This window comes from Cercospora beticola, chromosome 8 (assembly GCF_033473495.1).
Source record: "Cercospora beticola chromosome 8, complete sequence".
NCBI classification, from domain to species: Eukaryota; Fungi; Ascomycota; class Dothideomycetes; order Mycosphaerellales; family Mycosphaerellaceae; genus Cercospora; species Cercospora beticola.
This window is the reverse complement of record NC_088942.1, coordinates 325,241-341,566: the sequence shown is the minus strand read 5'-3', so window position 1 is coordinate 341,566 and position 16,326 is coordinate 325,241. Positions and strand designations below refer to the sequence as shown.

General features: G+C 53.2%; 8 protein-coding genes across 8 annotated transcripts; 2 read left to right on the top strand and 6 right to left on the bottom strand.

Moving 5' to 3' along the window:
* Positions 1 to 634: 634 nt before the first annotated feature.
* Positions 635 to 2,650, bottom strand: RHO25_011514 (uncharacterized protein; the record flags this gene model as incomplete). The annotated part of the gene is made up of 1 exon (XM_023602931.2): positions 635 to 2,650. The coding sequence occupies one exon, from the start codon at positions 2,648 to 2,650 to the stop codon at positions 635 to 637; it is 2,016 nt and encodes a 671-aa protein (XP_023454206.1).
* Positions 2,651 to 2,851: 201 nt separating this feature from the next.
* Positions 2,852 to 3,877, top strand: RHO25_011513 (uncharacterized protein; the record flags this gene model as incomplete). The annotated part of the gene is made up of 3 exons (XM_023602930.2): positions 2,852 to 2,946; positions 3,010 to 3,072; positions 3,130 to 3,877. 3 exons carry the CDS (start codon positions 2,852 to 2,854, stop codon positions 3,875 to 3,877), a joined length of 906 nt encoding a protein of 301 aa, XP_023454207.1.
* A 226-nt stretch (positions 3,878 to 4,103) lies between these two features.
* RHO25_011512 (uncharacterized protein) lies at positions 4,104 to 5,913 on the bottom strand (the record flags this gene model as incomplete). The annotated part of the gene is made up of 5 exons (XM_023602929.2): positions 4,104 to 4,687; positions 4,744 to 5,131; positions 5,192 to 5,482; positions 5,621 to 5,836; positions 5,902 to 5,913. 5 exons carry the CDS (start codon positions 5,911 to 5,913, stop codon positions 4,104 to 4,106), a joined length of 1,491 nt encoding a protein of 496 aa, XP_023454204.2.
* Positions 5,914 to 6,091: 178 nt separating this feature from the next.
* Positions 6,092 to 6,829, bottom strand: RHO25_011511 (uncharacterized protein; the record flags this gene model as incomplete). The annotated part of the gene is made up of 1 exon (XM_023602928.1): positions 6,092 to 6,829. One exon carries the CDS (start codon positions 6,827 to 6,829, stop codon positions 6,092 to 6,094), a length of 738 nt encoding a protein of 245 aa, XP_023454205.1.
* A 2,563-nt stretch (positions 6,830 to 9,392) lies between these two features.
* On the bottom strand, positions 9,393 to 10,788 carry RHO25_011510 (uncharacterized protein; the record flags this gene model as incomplete). The annotated part of the gene is made up of 2 exons (XM_023602927.2): positions 9,393 to 10,090; positions 10,209 to 10,788. 2 exons carry the CDS (start codon positions 10,786 to 10,788, stop codon positions 9,393 to 9,395), a joined length of 1,278 nt encoding a protein of 425 aa, XP_023454210.1.
* A 314-nt stretch (positions 10,789 to 11,102) lies between these two features.
* On the bottom strand, positions 11,103 to 13,478 carry RHO25_011509 (uncharacterized protein; the record flags this gene model as incomplete). The annotated part of the gene is made up of 1 exon (XM_023602926.2): positions 11,103 to 13,478. The coding sequence occupies one exon, from the start codon at positions 13,476 to 13,478 to the stop codon at positions 11,103 to 11,105; it is 2,376 nt and encodes a 791-aa protein (XP_023454211.1).
* Positions 13,479 to 13,731: 253 nt separating this feature from the next.
* On the top strand, positions 13,732 to 15,198 carry RHO25_011508 (uncharacterized protein; the record flags this gene model as incomplete). The annotated part of the gene is made up of 1 exon (XM_023602925.2): positions 13,732 to 15,198. One exon carries the CDS (start codon positions 13,732 to 13,734, stop codon positions 15,196 to 15,198), a length of 1,467 nt encoding a protein of 488 aa, XP_023454208.1.
* A 262-nt stretch (positions 15,199 to 15,460) lies between these two features.
* Positions 15,461 to 16,024, bottom strand: RHO25_011507 (uncharacterized protein; the record flags this gene model as incomplete). Its single annotated transcript, XM_023602924.1, has 1 exon — positions 15,461 to 16,024. The coding sequence occupies one exon, from the start codon at positions 16,022 to 16,024 to the stop codon at positions 15,461 to 15,463; it is 564 nt and encodes a 187-aa protein (XP_023454209.1).
* Positions 16,025 to 16,326: the final 302 nt, after the last annotated feature.

Genomic DNA, 16,326 nt, shown 5'->3' with positions numbered 1-16,326 from the left:
CCTCGCAGTCCTCGTACGCCATGGTAGGCTGATGGGGGCTTGCTCCACAGCGCCAGCCTTTCAGACTAGTCTCAGACTGACACCCGCAGATTTAGTCTAAGTCAACCTCACGCAGTGGACTTGATATCCAGCTCGACCATTTCCTGAAGGCTGCTGCAGTCGCATGCTGATCTCTCGACGGCCCAGAGCGATGGACTTGGCGCTGTCTGATGCATGAAATGTCTGTCTATCCAATCGCATCCGTAGTAGCCTGGCACAACGCGTGACCCTGGTAGTTGCAGCTTGTGCTTGTTGTTGGCCAGTGTGCATCATTGCGCATGACTTTGCGCAACACGTTGAGACAACAACGTTGCCGTGGTGAGAGGACATATGGACAGCCTCAGCCGAGGATCTCCGACTCCGCTCTCGTCTGTTTTCTTGACCCCATACGAGCACCTGACTCCGCATAACCAACCAGACGACTATCATCTTGAGCGTCTGCCATATTCCTTGCGAAACTTCATTTGCCAGAATGGTGGAACGACTCGATCAAGCGGTCCAGGAGAAGTCGTGTTCAGAACGATGTGTCCTGCGTTGAGCATCATTGTCCCTGGTACTGACCCTCTTCCGTATGCACGAAAGCAGCCGCGTCACCTCACTTGAGACCAGGTCCTGTCGTAATGTGTCCGAAGAACTGCATATCCGTATCTTGTCCGATATCGCCGATATCGAAAAGATTCTCCCAGCTGATGTCTGCGAAGAAATCATTGACGTCCCATTCGGCAGTGCTGTTGCCGGTCATAGGAGTAGCGAAACCGCCTTTTTGTTGCGGCGCCGTCTTGCCAAGGTTGGAAGTATCTGGCTGCGAGGTCGGCGACGCAGACATGAAGGGTCGAGAATGCTCGAAACCAGGACCTCCATCTAGTCGTTGCCGTTTTGCCGGACGAGCGAAGTTGTCGTCAGCAGTAGGTGTGCCAGGTCTTGTGCGCTGCTGATTCTTTTGAAGATCTGAGAGAAGGGTGGAAAGTGCGGCATAGCATCTCTGAGCACTTCGCCATCGCTCTCCCATACGTTTGAGAAGGTCCAAGCAGCGCAAGATTTCGTGCGAGCCTTGCGCTGTGTTGTACAGATTGATCTGGCATGCGAAGGAGATGATCAGTCCAGACATCCACACGGAAGCGACATAGCCTGGCCAGAAGAGCTGAGTCTGACGTTCCAGAGCCAGAATTGTTCTCTTTGCTGCGCGAATCGTCACCTGCAGTGCGTGATGAAATTCCGGTGATGTCCTTGGCAATGACAAAGCTGGCCGATGGATCGAGATCTTCAGTTGTTCGTAGAGCACGTGAAGGAATGGCAGGAAGCGAATGATCTGCTCATCGGCGCCATTGTTGCCATATGCGTAAATCGGTTCTTCTGGCATGCTGTTGAACCACCTGTCCACGTCCGAGCGCAAGAACAGCACTTTCCGTGGATCGTGGGCGCGAGAATGGAGTGAAGTGTGATAGACATCCATGACCCTACCAGCCAGCTTGCCGTAGTCCACAAAATTGGCAAGTATAACTTCGAGCTTGTTCTCTGGCTCAGGTTGTGACTTGACATCTACCGTGGGAGGGGCGGCGCCTCCAGTCATGACGCCGGTCTCGGCGCTTGCTCTTGGAGCAGCTCCTCCGTTCACATTGGAATTTTGCCGAGACAAAGTCAGGACTCCATTCTGATCGTGTGTGGCAGGCCCATGGATCTCCTGTCTACCAGACAAGCACACATCGATCTCTGCATCAGATAGTGAAACGGGGATGCCAAGGGCCTGACAAAGGTAGCGATCAAGCGCGTAGGCACTCCACAGGATGCGCTTGCGGAGATCTCTGTCATCATTCGAGAGTTGAGGGTAGCGATACGGGCATCGATGAAGACCAGCGTGGAATAGTAGTTTACACAATAGGCCACCGATTGAGGACGCAGTGCGGAGCGCCAGGGTGGAGAGGCAGTAGACCTGAGCTGCCAGGAGAGTCTGAACTGTCAGGATATCGTGCTTAGAGGCCAGTGAAGCGACCAGGGAAAGCAGGTTTGACCTTGAAGGCAGAGCAGAAGGGATCGAATGCGAGGAAGGAAGACCGGCTCCTCCCACCGCTATCACACACTGAAAAATGATGAGATTGCACAAACGCTTCCGATCGGTAGGAATTCTGCCACTGCCTCTTGAGGTCCTCGGATCTTGATACAGATTCTCTAGTTCTTGCAGGAATGCAGATCCGGAAAGAAACGGCACAATTGGATGCCAGATCTTGAAGTACTCGATTGTCATGAGCTGGGCGGTCTCATATGGAGGTAATGAGCCGAGCTGAGCAGAACTGCTGACTTCAATGGCTCTTTGGCTGCTGATGTTCAGCTCGAACTGGCCTCGTTCCGGGGAATTTCGTGCTGAAGGTGCAAAGTCGTCTTCGCCACCAACAGTCTCTTCGGCGGCCGGAAGGTGATTCGTGTTGTCTTGCTGTACCGAATTCTCGAAGGCCTGCTTCACGGTATTGATGAAGTACACGCCCGAGCTGCTGCCAATAAAGCGACTCTCGTGAGGAGATTGCTGTGTCAGCGAGCCGGTTTCGTGGGTGGTGTGATTCGTGCTTTGGGTCGTGCTGGCGGGCGACGCAGTCGCGTCAACGGTTGACCCTTCCATGCTGCATAAGCTCCTTCACACAATGTCCATAGTCCGGCCGGGGGTCGCATCTGTTGCGCGTGTGAGGAGCTGAGTCGAGGCAGCGGCGGCGGATGAAAGTTCTACGCTTGGCATTGGGCGACAAGACCTCGGCCGCACCTACAGCCTCAACCCGCCTCCACCACCAGCCAGCGCGCCGCAATCTCGTGCAGCGCCGTCGACATGCCCTCTGCAGCTCCGGAAAAGATACGGCGGTCTCGTATCACCGCAGCGTGTGCGGTTTGTCGAGGGAAAAGGCAAAAATGCAGTGGCGAAAAGTAAGCGCGAGAGATTACCCGCCGATGCCAAAGTCAACAACATGCTGACGCATCGGGTTCAAGACCAGTATGCGATCAATGCCGGCTGCACAACGAGGAATGCTGGTGGAGTGAGACCAAGAAGCGGTACGAAGTATCACGAGTTATAGCTGAGGTCCAAGTTTCCCACTAACGCGAGATCAGTGGACCAGCCAAGGACTATCTTCGATCTCTGCAAGATCGCCTTCAAGAGACCGAGCGCCTACTACTCGGTGTCCTGAGCCGAGTCAGTGACGGCGACCTTTTGGACGTTGTGCAAAATGACGCGAGTACCGTGAATGCCCCAAGCCACCAAACATGGAGCAGCACCATGTCAGGCCAAGAACACTGGTCACATTACCCATTGACTCGCCTGGACACAATTAGAGCGTGGGAGAGTGCAAGACGTTCCTATATGCCCGCAATAAAATCCGAGCAACGCACATTCTACGATCCTACACTGGAAAGTGGCGCGAGAACAGACTACACGCGGCAGGAAGTCGCTTCGCCAATGCCGATGAATGCCCAGTCTTCCGGTGCTGCATCAGGATCAAGCATACCACCTCTCAACAACGGAGAACATTTTCGAAGCTATTCGAATGCTACTGCTCACAGTCGAAATGACTCCTGGCCACCGGCAGAAAGCAGCAGAATGGAACGCAACGAGAGACGCTACAGTGAAGAGACCAGAGAAGCAGGCGAAGCATTATTTTCAATCTCCAATCACATGCGCACTGGACAGCAGCCACATCACCAACAGCAACAACACTCCATACCGCAGCCACCAATGCAGGCACAGATGCAGCCAACTAGCCAGCCCTGGCAATCGCCACCGAACGAGCCCGAGAAAGCATCAGCAGACGCCATTATGGAGAACCCGCAACCGAATTTCCCAAAACACCTTTTCTGGTAGTCGGTGGCCTCCCTTCGACCAACAGAGTCTCAGCGATCAGCACAAGGCGTTGCACGGGCTTGAAAGATAATGCTGAAAGTTCTACCGCTTGACACAGACTAGGACTGAAACCCATGTCAACTTGTTCAATACGCGACAATACCACAATATGTACAGTTCTAGTATGTCTACGGAATACTCCTAAGATTACCGGGACCGATGACGCCTATTGCGAAGCACGCATCCTTTAAACCTTGATCTCAGAAGAGTAGGCGACCTTCTGTCCAGCCTCGGGATTGATCTTCTGGAAGATCGCTGGAATCGGCGCCGGCACTTCGGCAAGACTGGCGGGCTCAATGTAGTCTTTGTATGCATTGACGCGCAAACGGAGCTTTCTGCTCTCCGCATAGACCACTCTGCGCATGCGGTTGGTGCTGCCAAGAGGCTGGTGCTCCTTCAAACCGTGCCAGCCATTGACGGTAATACGGTCGTCCCACCAGACGCGGAACTCAGGCAGCCAGGAATCTTGTGGATCGAATTCGAGTCTGGCGACTTCTTGCCATGGGTACTTGTTGGCATCCCACTCGACACCGATGTCATCCACGGGTTGCTCTTGCAGGTTCTCGAGAAGCTGGACTTTGAAGGAGTAGGTGACTTTGTGATTTTGGTGGAAAGCTCGGGTGTGCTGGGAGAGGATGTTGACTGGGTCGTCATCGGTAAGGTATACCTCTTTCAGCTTCTTTTGCTCCTCGCCTTCAGGGAAGAGAGCAAACTTGGCGACGTAGTCACCGTATCGGTAAGCCGATTGCGACCATTCAGTCATGGCGACCACTAGAATCAATGTCAGCGAGCCTGCCATGTGCAGACACATACTCCGTCAAACTTACTATGCTGTCTCGGAATCATCGCTGGAGCACAAGCAACCTCAGCATCCTCACGCTTCCCCAAATACTCCGCAAACTTATCCAGCTGGTTCCAATTCTTCTCCAAACTATCCGCAATCTCGCAAGTATCCTTCGGAGTTCTCAGCTCCAAAATGGGGTAATTGTTAAACGTAAAATCCTGTGTCTTCTTATCCTCTCCCCAAATCTTCTCGCCCTGAACACCGAAAACCTTGAGACCAACACCACGTGGCGCGGGAACATTATCTGGCACCAACTTTGGTGTAAGAGAAGAGTAGCGCATGATGCAGTCATAATGTCCAGCCTTCTTGAACATGCCCTGGGCGAGGTGTGGTGGAAGGCCTTCGGCGACGGAGAACCGGCCGATGACGCACTGTAGCACATTATCAGTACACGGTATGAAGTGAGAGAATCGGCGAGGGCGAGCACCTACACCCTGAGTCTTCAAGTGCGTGCCGCGAAGGCAGTGATGATGCTCATTGAAATTCATCATCTGCATTCTCTTGAACTGCTCCGAAACTTCCCATATTTTCTCTTTCTCACCAGGTTGCTCGACTTCGACGCCCTCCGCATTCCAGGGAATGTACTGTTTGTCAGACATGTTGTTGGCAGCTAAGCTCTTATCCTCTCTGGTCTTCTTCCGAACAGGTAAATATTCAATGTAACGTTCTGCTGCTCGTTTCTTGCCAGCAGACTCAATGATAAGTGACCGGTTGATGATGACCTATACAAACAAAAGGACAGGCGAGACGTTGGAAGAAGAGCTCCTACCTATAAGAACAACCCAGCAACCAATGCTTCTTGCAGCAGTAGTCTTAGTTCCAAAGCATGCACCAGACGCCTCACCGAATGAGAAATCTACCCCATGTTTTGCCTGAACCTCCATGTCGCCGGACACAGCCTCGACCTCATCTGGCGCGAGTGATCTGCCACGAGACTTGCTATAGTGGTAGAGGTACCTGGTGGCTTGCGGGGTACATGGGGAGTCTAGAGCCTCGAGAGCTTTGTTGCTATTGGATGAGAGGGGATCTTGAAGCTTAGTTTGAGGCGGTCCGTCGTGGGAGAGATTTGGAAGCATCTGTGCAGGTGGGCCGAGATGCTGCTGCTTTTGGAGTTGTTGCAGCGATGGGATGGTGTACGTACCTCGCTGTGCATGGAGTGAGGCTCAAGAGGGGAAGGATGGATCGGCGAGGCGAGCTGGATGGAGGTGGGTGGAGACTTGCTGACAAGTGAAGAGCTGTGATTGGCTGCTTTTGCTTGGTGGGTTCTGGTTCGCGATCTCTACGCATCTTCAATGTTTCCCAACACGTCTCTCATGCATCATCCTTAAGAATCATGTCGTTGCGTGGAAGATCGCTTCGACCACCACCGACACCCGGATATCATCGGGCTGATAGAGAAATGAGCCCACGCTGACCTCCTTCAAGCCCAGGATCTCCGCCAGATTCTTCGCCGTCCGCTCGCTGGTGCTCGACGGCATTCTGCCTCCCTTCATCTTGGACGAGTTCGCATTCGCTGAGCTTTCCTTGAGCTGGTATGGCGTGATATTACTGTAGCCCATGGCCTGAGCATAGTCGACGGCCTTCTGATACGCATTTCTCGCAGCCTTGGCTCTCAACTCTGCCCGATGCGTATCCTTTGTCGCCTCTTGCAAGATCCACTGGACCGGTTTCGTTTGGACGAGTGGTGAGATCAAGGCGAGATCTGTTGTCAAGCCAGATATGGCCGCGAAGTTCTGGAACCTGGCTTCGAACTCCACCTTTGCGATATAATGGGCTTCAGATTTGCTGGAAATGCCAGGAGCAGGATCGCTGCTTTCGCTCAGCGATGTACGACTCCAGTAGTCTACCGCAGCTTCGATGCGCGCTTCGATGGTATTCGTCTGAGGAGCCAATTGAGTGAGCAGTGTCTCCACTCTTCGCGCTGTCAGGAGAACATGTTTCGCGGCAGATTGCTTGTCTAGGTCCCTGGCGGCGACTTCGATATTGAGTACTGCTCGCTCCGCTGGCAAGAACTTCTCCGCCTCGCCTTTGAGTATGATCTCGAAGTACTTGCTGCGATCTGCGGTCATGGCGGGTTGACTCTAAGAATTGCTTCGCCGTTACGAATCACAGGTGGTACGCAGGTGGGTTGTTTGTTACAGACACAGTCGCTGCAGCCTGGAAACTTGAGCAATGTGGCCATGCGTTGCAGCCGACGTTGGAAAGTACGACAAACACCCGAGGGCAGGGGCTCTGCGCTTTGTCCTGCGAGGCGGAAGCCACGCACCTGGACCTCCATGTTCATGGGACTCTTGGCCCTTCCCATTAAGGACGAGCTTTCATCCTCTCTAGCAAGTTCATGCCAATTACAGGAGCCCACACGACCTGGAAGCTTTTCCTTGTCCGGACTTGGACTGTGCCACGAATCTCCATTTCGGCAAGTGCTTCGATAGCGCTGATTTCACCAACAGATAGCGGGGCTCGCGCAGCTCCTCGCTTGGTCGTTACGAGCAGATGGAAGTCCAGCAATCGTCTTCCGCGATCAAGAGCCTTCACAACTGCACCTAATTGGAACCTGAGTTTTCCCGGGTTTTGCTCTTGTGGCAGACACAGATTGACATGGAGATGACGAAGGCGACTCATCAGGCCAGAGAATTCCCAGGGCAGCACAGGCGTCAATGTGCTGGTCATATGTGGTTTGGCCGGCCGCCGATCATTCACAACAGTGGTTGAAACAGGATACTTTGCTGGATCCGATCGACTATGGTTCTCGAGGTCAATTATCCAGAGAAAATCATTGGTCTGTACACGGATTCAGCTTCGAACGCCACAAGACTTGTCACGCACTCACCTCGTAGAAGACGTCGATGGCTTCCTCCCGGAGTCTATGGCATGTCTGAAAGAGCGGCTGCGAGAAGACTCCCAGACCTGCCCAGACAGGATACTGAAGCTCGATCGTTCCTCGTTGCTTGAGCAGTAGTTGCAGCACGCTCCGGCGAAGCTCGCATGGTAGGCCTAACAAGGACGGCTCGGTCATGCTGATTGCAGTCAAATTGGGCCTGATCCCTGCTGGATACTGTCGACTTTGGAGGACTAAGCTTGCGAAAAAGATCTTCGTGTTTGCGGCTGCGAACCCGCGGCGCTGTTTTGATCAAAACCAGAAATTCCTCTTCTTATCCTCACACCTGATTACACACGAAGTCGAGGTTCGGCTCCAGGCTCCCACCATTTCGCTACTGTGATTACCCGACTGACACGTGACAGTACGCTAACGATTTCCGTTGAGACTTCGGGATTGTCTCCCAACGCCGGACCTCGATGTGTCTATATTCTATTCTCTGAGAGTGGCCCAGAAGTCCAGCCGCCTTCGTCTCGATGACGCCGCTGCTCACAAGGTCGAGAATGCCGATGACACATTCATGCCATCGATGTCCATCGACCTCGAAACATACAGAGTCTTCGAGATTGATCTTCACGATTGACTCATCGATGCATATTTGTCCCCAGGCTGAAGTGGATATGAACCAGACCGGACAGGATCCTGCTACTTGACGAGATGAAATCGGCCGCGCAAGGCACTCACTTAGTCAACGCACCAAATAAGAGCCTGCGGAAAGACCTTAATATTGCCATTCCGCTGCTATCGTTTCGACACCTCCCTCTTCAAATCTTGCCAATCTTCACTGGACATTTAATCTCAATGCAAGAAATCTCCACAATTTGGACACTGATACACAGAATCTCCCCAAAGCTTCAATCCGTCACAATTTCCTTCACTAATCTCCCGCTTGATCTGCTCTACCATAGCCTGTAGCGTCTCTCTCAGACTATCGCGTTCGCGTACACGAAGAAGTCGATACATCACACCCGTACCCGAAGCAGTCGGCATTCGAGCGGTCAAAGTGAAAAAGTTCTCGTCGAATATCAGAATCTCATACACGTTGCGCAGGGCCGCTTGGGGTTTGATGGCTGTGGCTATTCGCCAGAGTTTCGGCCAGCGTTGCATTGCAAGCCCTGTGAGGAGTCATTAGCAAAGGCGCTGGAGGTGGCAGGGCGGTTTTGTATTGTTGGAAGAGGTACTTACTGAAGATCAGATTGTGAATAGCCAAGTCTGATCCTATTGCGGCTATTTCCACGTCGAGCACTGCTAGCTCGTGGAGGCGTTCGATATCTTGTTGTTCCATCGTTGAGCGAATAGTAGGAATCGTTCTTTTGCTTCCACAGCAGCAGCCTCTGATAGAGCGTAAAGTCTTGAGGCCTGCCAAACGACGGCTTTTCTACGCAAGCCAGCAAACTACATCAATCCACTCGAACCTCCCTTATTGGAAGTCCAGCGACTCAATTCATTGCGACAAACGAAGGGCAAAACTCGACAAGCTTTGCTCACCAGCGATTAGCCAAGATATCCACTGTCATCGCGGAAGTCTCCAGACCCAAAGCCCAACATGATAAAGGCAGCGACGAAAGACACCCACGGACGGAGAAGACCCGTTGCAAGAAGAGTACAACGACGGAGCAAGAAACACTAGACTTTCGTATCTCAATGCATCGCTCACGAGTGTTTGATCAAGATTTATCTGTTCCTAGCAAGTTGTCTTATTTCAGCGAAAGGCAATTGTTCCAAACCAGGCCACCCATCTATCGAGTGAACACTCAATCGAAGGATGTTCCAATGGCCTCATCACTTTCACTCCCATTATCGTCGCCAATGATGAAAGTTCCATTATCATCGCCGATGACCTCGTTATCCTCGCTGGATTCCTGGTCCGCCAGATGCCTTCTGTACGCCTCCTCCGATACTCCCGAGTCGATGCCTGTTGTTGGATCGACGTAGTCAGGCTGTGCCGGAGGATGAGAAGCAGCTTGGGCACGAGGAGTAGGCTGCTCATGCACGAGATGGCGATCGTCGTCGTCACCGGTGCGGTTGCTGGTACCAGAAGGTCCAGGCTCGTTGACGCGCTCTTTGCCCTTTGGACGAGGAGAGGTGATGGTACTCGTGGATGGCGAAGGTTCCACAACATGCGAAGTCTCTGTATCAGAGGACGATGCTTCTGGTGCTTGGGCTGCAGACGATGAGAGATCTGCGTACGAGACCGACGGCGCAGGGAAGGTGTCAGAGTCCTCGCGTGCTTCTCCTTCCGGCTGTTGTTGGTCTAAAGCGTGGCTAGGTACTGGCACCATTCCATCGGGAAGCAAGACCGCTTGGACTTCAGGCGTGTCGGCCTCGGTGGTTTCCTGACTGTGGTCTGGACCAATGATGAACGTTGCTGTTCTGCGTCTCGGAATGACGGGCACGCCGCTGTCTGAACCGCTGTCGACGGGCTGAGCTGGCACCTGGGTATTCGCTACATCTGGAATCGCTGTTAGAAGATGATCCCAACATTGATGAGTTGTTGCGGTGCAGTCATAGCTGCATGCACGCTCGCGACGAAAAGGCCGGTCTGGTAATGGCAAGTCCTGCTCACTCACCTGTCGCAGCGCTGTCCTGCCGAGCCTTGTCCACATTCTCGTCCTCATCCACAACAACGGCCTGAGGCTGTGGTCCGCTCGAAGCGCCAGCTCTGACTCGAGCATTCAAAGACGGTGCCAGCATGGCCCCCATTCTCCCCTGCTTCTGCTCAATGCGACGAACAGTATTGTCGATTCGACGAAGAATCGACAAAACTGTCCCGATATCTTGCGCCTGGCGGTCTCTGATCTGTTTGATGTCATTCTGTAGTCGCCCCAACTCACTGTGCGATAGTGCTCGCTGAACACTTCTGCGAAGGGGTGCTAGGGCTGGCGAGCTGGCGCTTGACTCTTGCACATCATCTTCCGCCGCGGATATTTCGAGAGGCGTATTGCTGGGACCCGGTACCCCTTCGATGTCCATTCTGTTCTCTCTCATGTGCTGCTGTACAGTTCCTCCGACCGCTTGTGCGAGCTCTTCTGGATCAGAGTATCGTCGAAAGCCCGAAGGACTTGCTGAAGACGAGCCACTCGCACCATTACCGTTGATCCCATTGCCATTGACACCGTCGCCGTTGTCGTTGGACAGTATATAGCTCATGATGTCGATATGTTCTGCGCTGAAAGGGCGTCGTTCGGTCGGAAAAGTATAGTGATGGCAATAGCTGAAAGCTGTGAAGACTGACGTACGAATGCAGTTGTGATGCGAAGAGCAGGGTGTAGATGTAGATGGCTGTCAAAAGACAGAAACATCATTTCGTTGGCAGCTGTCGTCGTTTGCTCCTGCAAGGCCATGCTCGGTCATGGCACCTACTTCGTTGTCCACTGCTCTCAAGACTGACAGAGCATGTGCGACCCTCTCCCTGGCGACGGGAGTAGTTGCTTGGTAGTGAGGCACCAATGCAAGTGCGTTCTTCAACCTATCCAAAGTTCTTTAACGCCACCGCGCTTGGTCCAGGTGTCATACTCGATCCACTGAACCTTTTTCCTCTTTCCTCCACCCTCCACGAGCCTGCCAGGGTTCATGACGTGGCAGCCTTCGTAGGTGATGGAGAAAGGAGGAGCTTCGGCATCCGCCACTACCAAAGCGTGCGGCAGTGGATACAATGTCAGTGCAGAAGGCGCATAGTCCCAGTGCACAGGTCGCACAGTCAGTGGAAACGGCGACACGGTCGATTGTGGCAGGAGGGACAGAATCAAACGCTTTGCTTCCTGGACATTGTATGACTCCGATGGAACAGTCTCCACCAACGCAGCTGGTGGTGAGTCCGTGTCGATGGCCATTTGTGTGCTCTCTAGTCCATCGTCCTCTGTTGTTGGCAGAGCACCCGACATCGCCACATCTTCATCGGCTTGTGTTGGCAGCGCAACATCACTATCATGTTGCGACCCTTCCTGTCGTATGGCTTGACCGTAGCGAACTGCATTCCGCCTGAAGCGACCAGAGATGTTGTCTCTGAGCACAACCATTTCATGAGAAGGACCAAACAAGCTGAGCCTTGTTGGGTTGCTCGTCCAAATTGCTTCGCCATCCACTTCGCTTTTCTTGATCCCTACTTCAGCTTTGGCGGTTGCGAATGCGCGCTTAATCCTGCTGGTGAAGAGGTCCGGCACGCCTTCGCGAGGGAGTAATGTGCTTGCCCCCGCGCTGAAAGACGATGCCCAGGGGTCGTTGTCTCCAGGCACAAATGTCCATGTGCAGTTCCGAAGCAAAGTTGGAAAGTCTGACAAGACAGCTGCAAGCTCATTGAACAGCTCCTTGTATTCGATCGAACCGGTACTGGCTCCTGCCATGGCAGCCTTGCTCGAGAAATCGCCCGCCAGCACAAAGCCCATTGGTGGTTGTTCAGCCGCTTCGTACTGCTCAAGCAGTTTGCGCAGAGCCGAAAGAGTTGACGGTTGATCTAGCGTCACCTCTGATAGGATGATCATCTTTCGAGCAGTGTCCTCGATGTCTGACTCTGTGCCTATGAGTCGTGATTCCAATTTCTTCATGCGTGTGCCTACAGCGCGCTCGGATCCCAAGCCAAGAAAGTCTGTCCAGCCAAATCCTCCTCCAAGATCATCTGCCTTCAGGTTGACTCCCAGCGAGACGTCGCGTCGTTCCACGGGGGGACCTCCGATCTCGAAGCCGACAAATCTGCCGCCAATTGTTCCCCCGACACCTCCAGTATTCCCCAAGCCGCTTGAACCAGCACCAGCCCAGTCCTCTTCGTACACGCCATCTACGAGCACGATCATGCCAGGGCAAAAGTAAGGCTGACCTTCTTGCATGCTTGTGGCGTGTTGTAAGTCCAGGGTAATGCTTCCACTCAGATCGTTCAGCGCCAACATTCCGGTCGGCGCTATCACTAGCATGCCCAGGAGCAGATGTGAGCTGCCACCTCTTCCTAAGAGGTTTGCAACAGGTGTGATTTTATAAAAGCTCCTCTCGGTGACAGTACCTTGCCTCTTAAGCGTTGGCACACCGGCCGATAGTGACGGCGCCTGGAATGCTGGGTTTCGCAGCAGTCTCTGGTATATAATGTTGTATCGTTCCTTGAACACAGCGGTCTTCTGTCTGGGATTTGGGAACGGTGTCGCCTTGGCCTCAATTTTCATGAAATGCTTCTTGCCCGCATCGTAGGTGAAACGAGGCTGCTCGAAGGCACTGATGACCTTCAGCCAACTCCTGGGTTCTTGACTTCCATGCTCTTCTTCCTCGGCACCAAGCGCTGGACTTTGCACTCTCAGGGCACTTAAACCAAAAGAGCTGCCTTGTCGCTCCAAACTTGGTCTATCGCCCAGCAGATCTATCGCAGAGTCGTTGCCAAATGTGAAACTGTTTTGTCGGCTTGGATTCAAGCTGTTCCCACTCTTTGGTGTCCCAATTCTGCCACCACTCATGCACCCTTCTAATGTTTTCAAAATTGTCTGCAGCATTTTGCCGTCCTCGACAATGACGGGGCCGTTCTCAGCCTTCCACAATTTGGCCACCTCCTCCAACACCTTCTCTCCCGTTCCCTCTTCTCGCCATCCTGAGCCACAATGCCGGCCGATGAATGTGGCTAATGCTTGAAGTGCGGAAGAGTTGAGTGTAAGGTTATGCTTTTTCGTGAAAGTCCTGAAGGCAAGCGGGCGTAATATCGTCGGCGGGAGCAGTATAGGAAGGATAGTCGCAATCTGAGGCTTGAATGCCGGTGGGGCGGGAATGGGTCGCTTGCTGGCGGTGGGCGGAAATGGGTGAGCGGGAGTGCCAAAAGCAGGCGACGACGAGAAGGGATTCTGCGTCGCATTTGGTGGATTCGCCATTTTGTTGTAGGCGGACAATGATGTTGCCCGTGTTATCGGTGCATTATCACAGTCTCGACGTCTCGACACGACACGCGTAGTGGGACGCGCCTGCCACTTTCGCGGGTGGCCCGTGCGTTTCGCGTCACATCAGGAAGTCGCGTTTGTCTCGTCGCATCTTGCAGCTTCCAGCTTCTTGTTGGATTCGCAACTTCGCAGCTGCTTCTTACGCATCCACGACAGCATTTACTCTACTGCACAAACCACTGCCAACATGTCTACCGATCCAGAAATCGAAGTGGCGCAACAAGCAGACGCCGAAACAGCCCAAGATCTGCCCGCCAACCTGGAACAGCTCAAAGCAGAGGCTACGAGAGAGTATGCGCTGAAGAACTACAACGCCGCCGCCGAGCGATACGCCGATGCTTGCGAGGTGCAGGATGAAGTCAATGGGGAGATGTCGATCGAAAACGCCGATCTGTTGTATCAATATGGTCGCTGCCTCTACCATGTTGCCGTCGCAAACTCAGACGTGCTCGGAGGAAAGGTCGCAAGCAGTGAGGAGCCCAAGAAAAAGAAGCGCAAGGTCGCCAAGAAAGAGGAGAATGGTGAGGGCAGCAGCAGCAGCCTGATCGGTGATGCTATCAAGAGCGGCGAGCAGAAGCTGGCTGAGGACGTCATGGAGGCTGCAGTGGAGAGCAAGGATGGTATCGTGGCAGAGAGCAGCGCAGAGGGCACAAAAGAGACAACGAAACCAGGCAACAGCAGCAACCCTTTCTTTCAGATCTCCGGCGATGACAACTTTACCGACAGCGAGGATGACGATGAAGATGGGGAGGGTGGGGAGGAGGGAGAGGAAGAGGAGGATGACTTTGCGATCGCCTTCGAAGTGCTCGATATGGCGCGCATATTGTTGACACGAAAGTTGGAATCCCTACAGGACACGAAGGACAAGTCGACCGAAGAGAAGCCCGAAGTGCGGCAGATCAAAGAACGATTGGCAGACACACACGATTTGCAGGCCGAGATCGCGCTGGAGAACGAACGCTTTGCAGATGCCATCAACGACACGCGAGATTCGTTGGCGTTGAAGCTACAACTGTATCCCGAAGAGAATTCTCTCATCGCAGAAGCACACTTCAAGCTCTCACTCGCGTTGGAGTTTGCATCAGTAACATCTACGCAAGAAGATGCCAATGGAGAGAACAAGGTTGCACAAGTTGATGAAGCGATGCGCGAAGACGCGGCCAAGGAGATGGAGCTCGCCATCGCATCGTGTCGAGCGCGGATCGCCAAAGAGGAGGCTTCGCTCCCGTCGCTAGACGATGCAAAAGCCGCAGATATGAAGAAGTCGCTCGCAGATGTGAAAGAGATGGTCGGCGAAATGGAGACTCGTCTAGAGGATCTTCGCAAACCCGCAACATCGCTTTCCGCAATGCAGAACCTAGGACCAGCCGGCGCGCCTGGAGGGGAAGAAGAGGCCATGCGAGGCATTCTGGGCTCTCTGCTGGGCGAGAGCAAGGGAGAGCAGCAGAAGCGGATACAAGAAGCGACAGCAACAGCCAATGATCTGACGGGCATGGTGAAGAAGAAGAAGCCGAAGGCGGCGGCGACACAACCAGCACCGGTGGTTGAAGGCAAGGGCAAGCGAAAAGCTGACGACGGGGACGCCTCTGCAGCTACGAACGGCAATGGAAAGAAGGTGAAATTTGCGGAAGCAGTTGAGGAGGCCGATACTTGAAGGAGGTCAGTCGACTCTCCACAGGATAATCAGGACGGCTACGACAAAGCGATTTAATCAATTCTTCAGCGACCATGTATATGTGCAAAATGCATCGATACCCTTTCGCATTGTGGCTTAGGGGCGGACTCAAGACGTGAACCAATTCCTCCTACGAAATATCTCTCTTCCCTGTTCTCTGGCACATCATCTCGAATCATTTACATGGTTTTGGCAGACTGTACCACATCGACGCGTAGCTAAAATACTGAGCAGTCCACGATCAAAACGCAGACTCTTTTGGCTCATCGTCACCGAACACAAATCCGCTGATCATGTTTCCAAGCCCGTTCTCATCAGCATCGGTCTCCGTATTTACTGTTCTCGATCCATCGATCACCCTTCTCTCCTCTTCCACGCCCTCCACTCCTACGTTTCCATCGCCCCCAGCCCCGATGCCATGCTCATCGGCGCCAACACCTTCATTCGCTTGCTGCTTAGGTTTCACTTCCGCCTCGGATTCAGAGTCACTTTCCTCAACCCTGTTGTTCCCATGAATGCTCTCACGGAGCTCCTTGATCTGCAATTGCAAAGAATCCAGACACTCGCCTACTCCTAGCAAAGCTTCAGCGTATCCTGTGAGACGAGTTTCGAGGGACGTGAAAAGTGAGGTAAGTTCGGCGGTTGTGTACGACTGTCCGTCAGCGGGTGCAGGAGGAGCGGGTGAGATGGAGTCTGGGATTGTGGATGACTGTTCAGTGCAAGCGGATGGGATGTTGATGCCGTCTTGCGTTCGAAGAGCTTCCCGTTGTTCGAGCGGAATCTGAGACTGAACTTCGTAGTCCATATTCGCGGTGTACCGATTCCTTCGAAGGCAGATATCAAAAAGAAGAAGTTTAAAATGCCCTCATTCTTATTATTAAGCAGTCAAGTTAACAACATTCACTTACGACCGCAAAATATGCTGTCGCATACAACCCAAGAAGTGTTCGGTCGTCGTGAAGCAGACCTGTGGCAATTCCGCACCCCTCCCTCACAACATTCAACACATCTTTCCAGCAATACATAAATCGAAGCTCTCCCCCCATTCTCTCTCAAAATCGAAGAACACAAACCCCGCTTCACCCCAAACTCCCCTCCGCCTTTAAT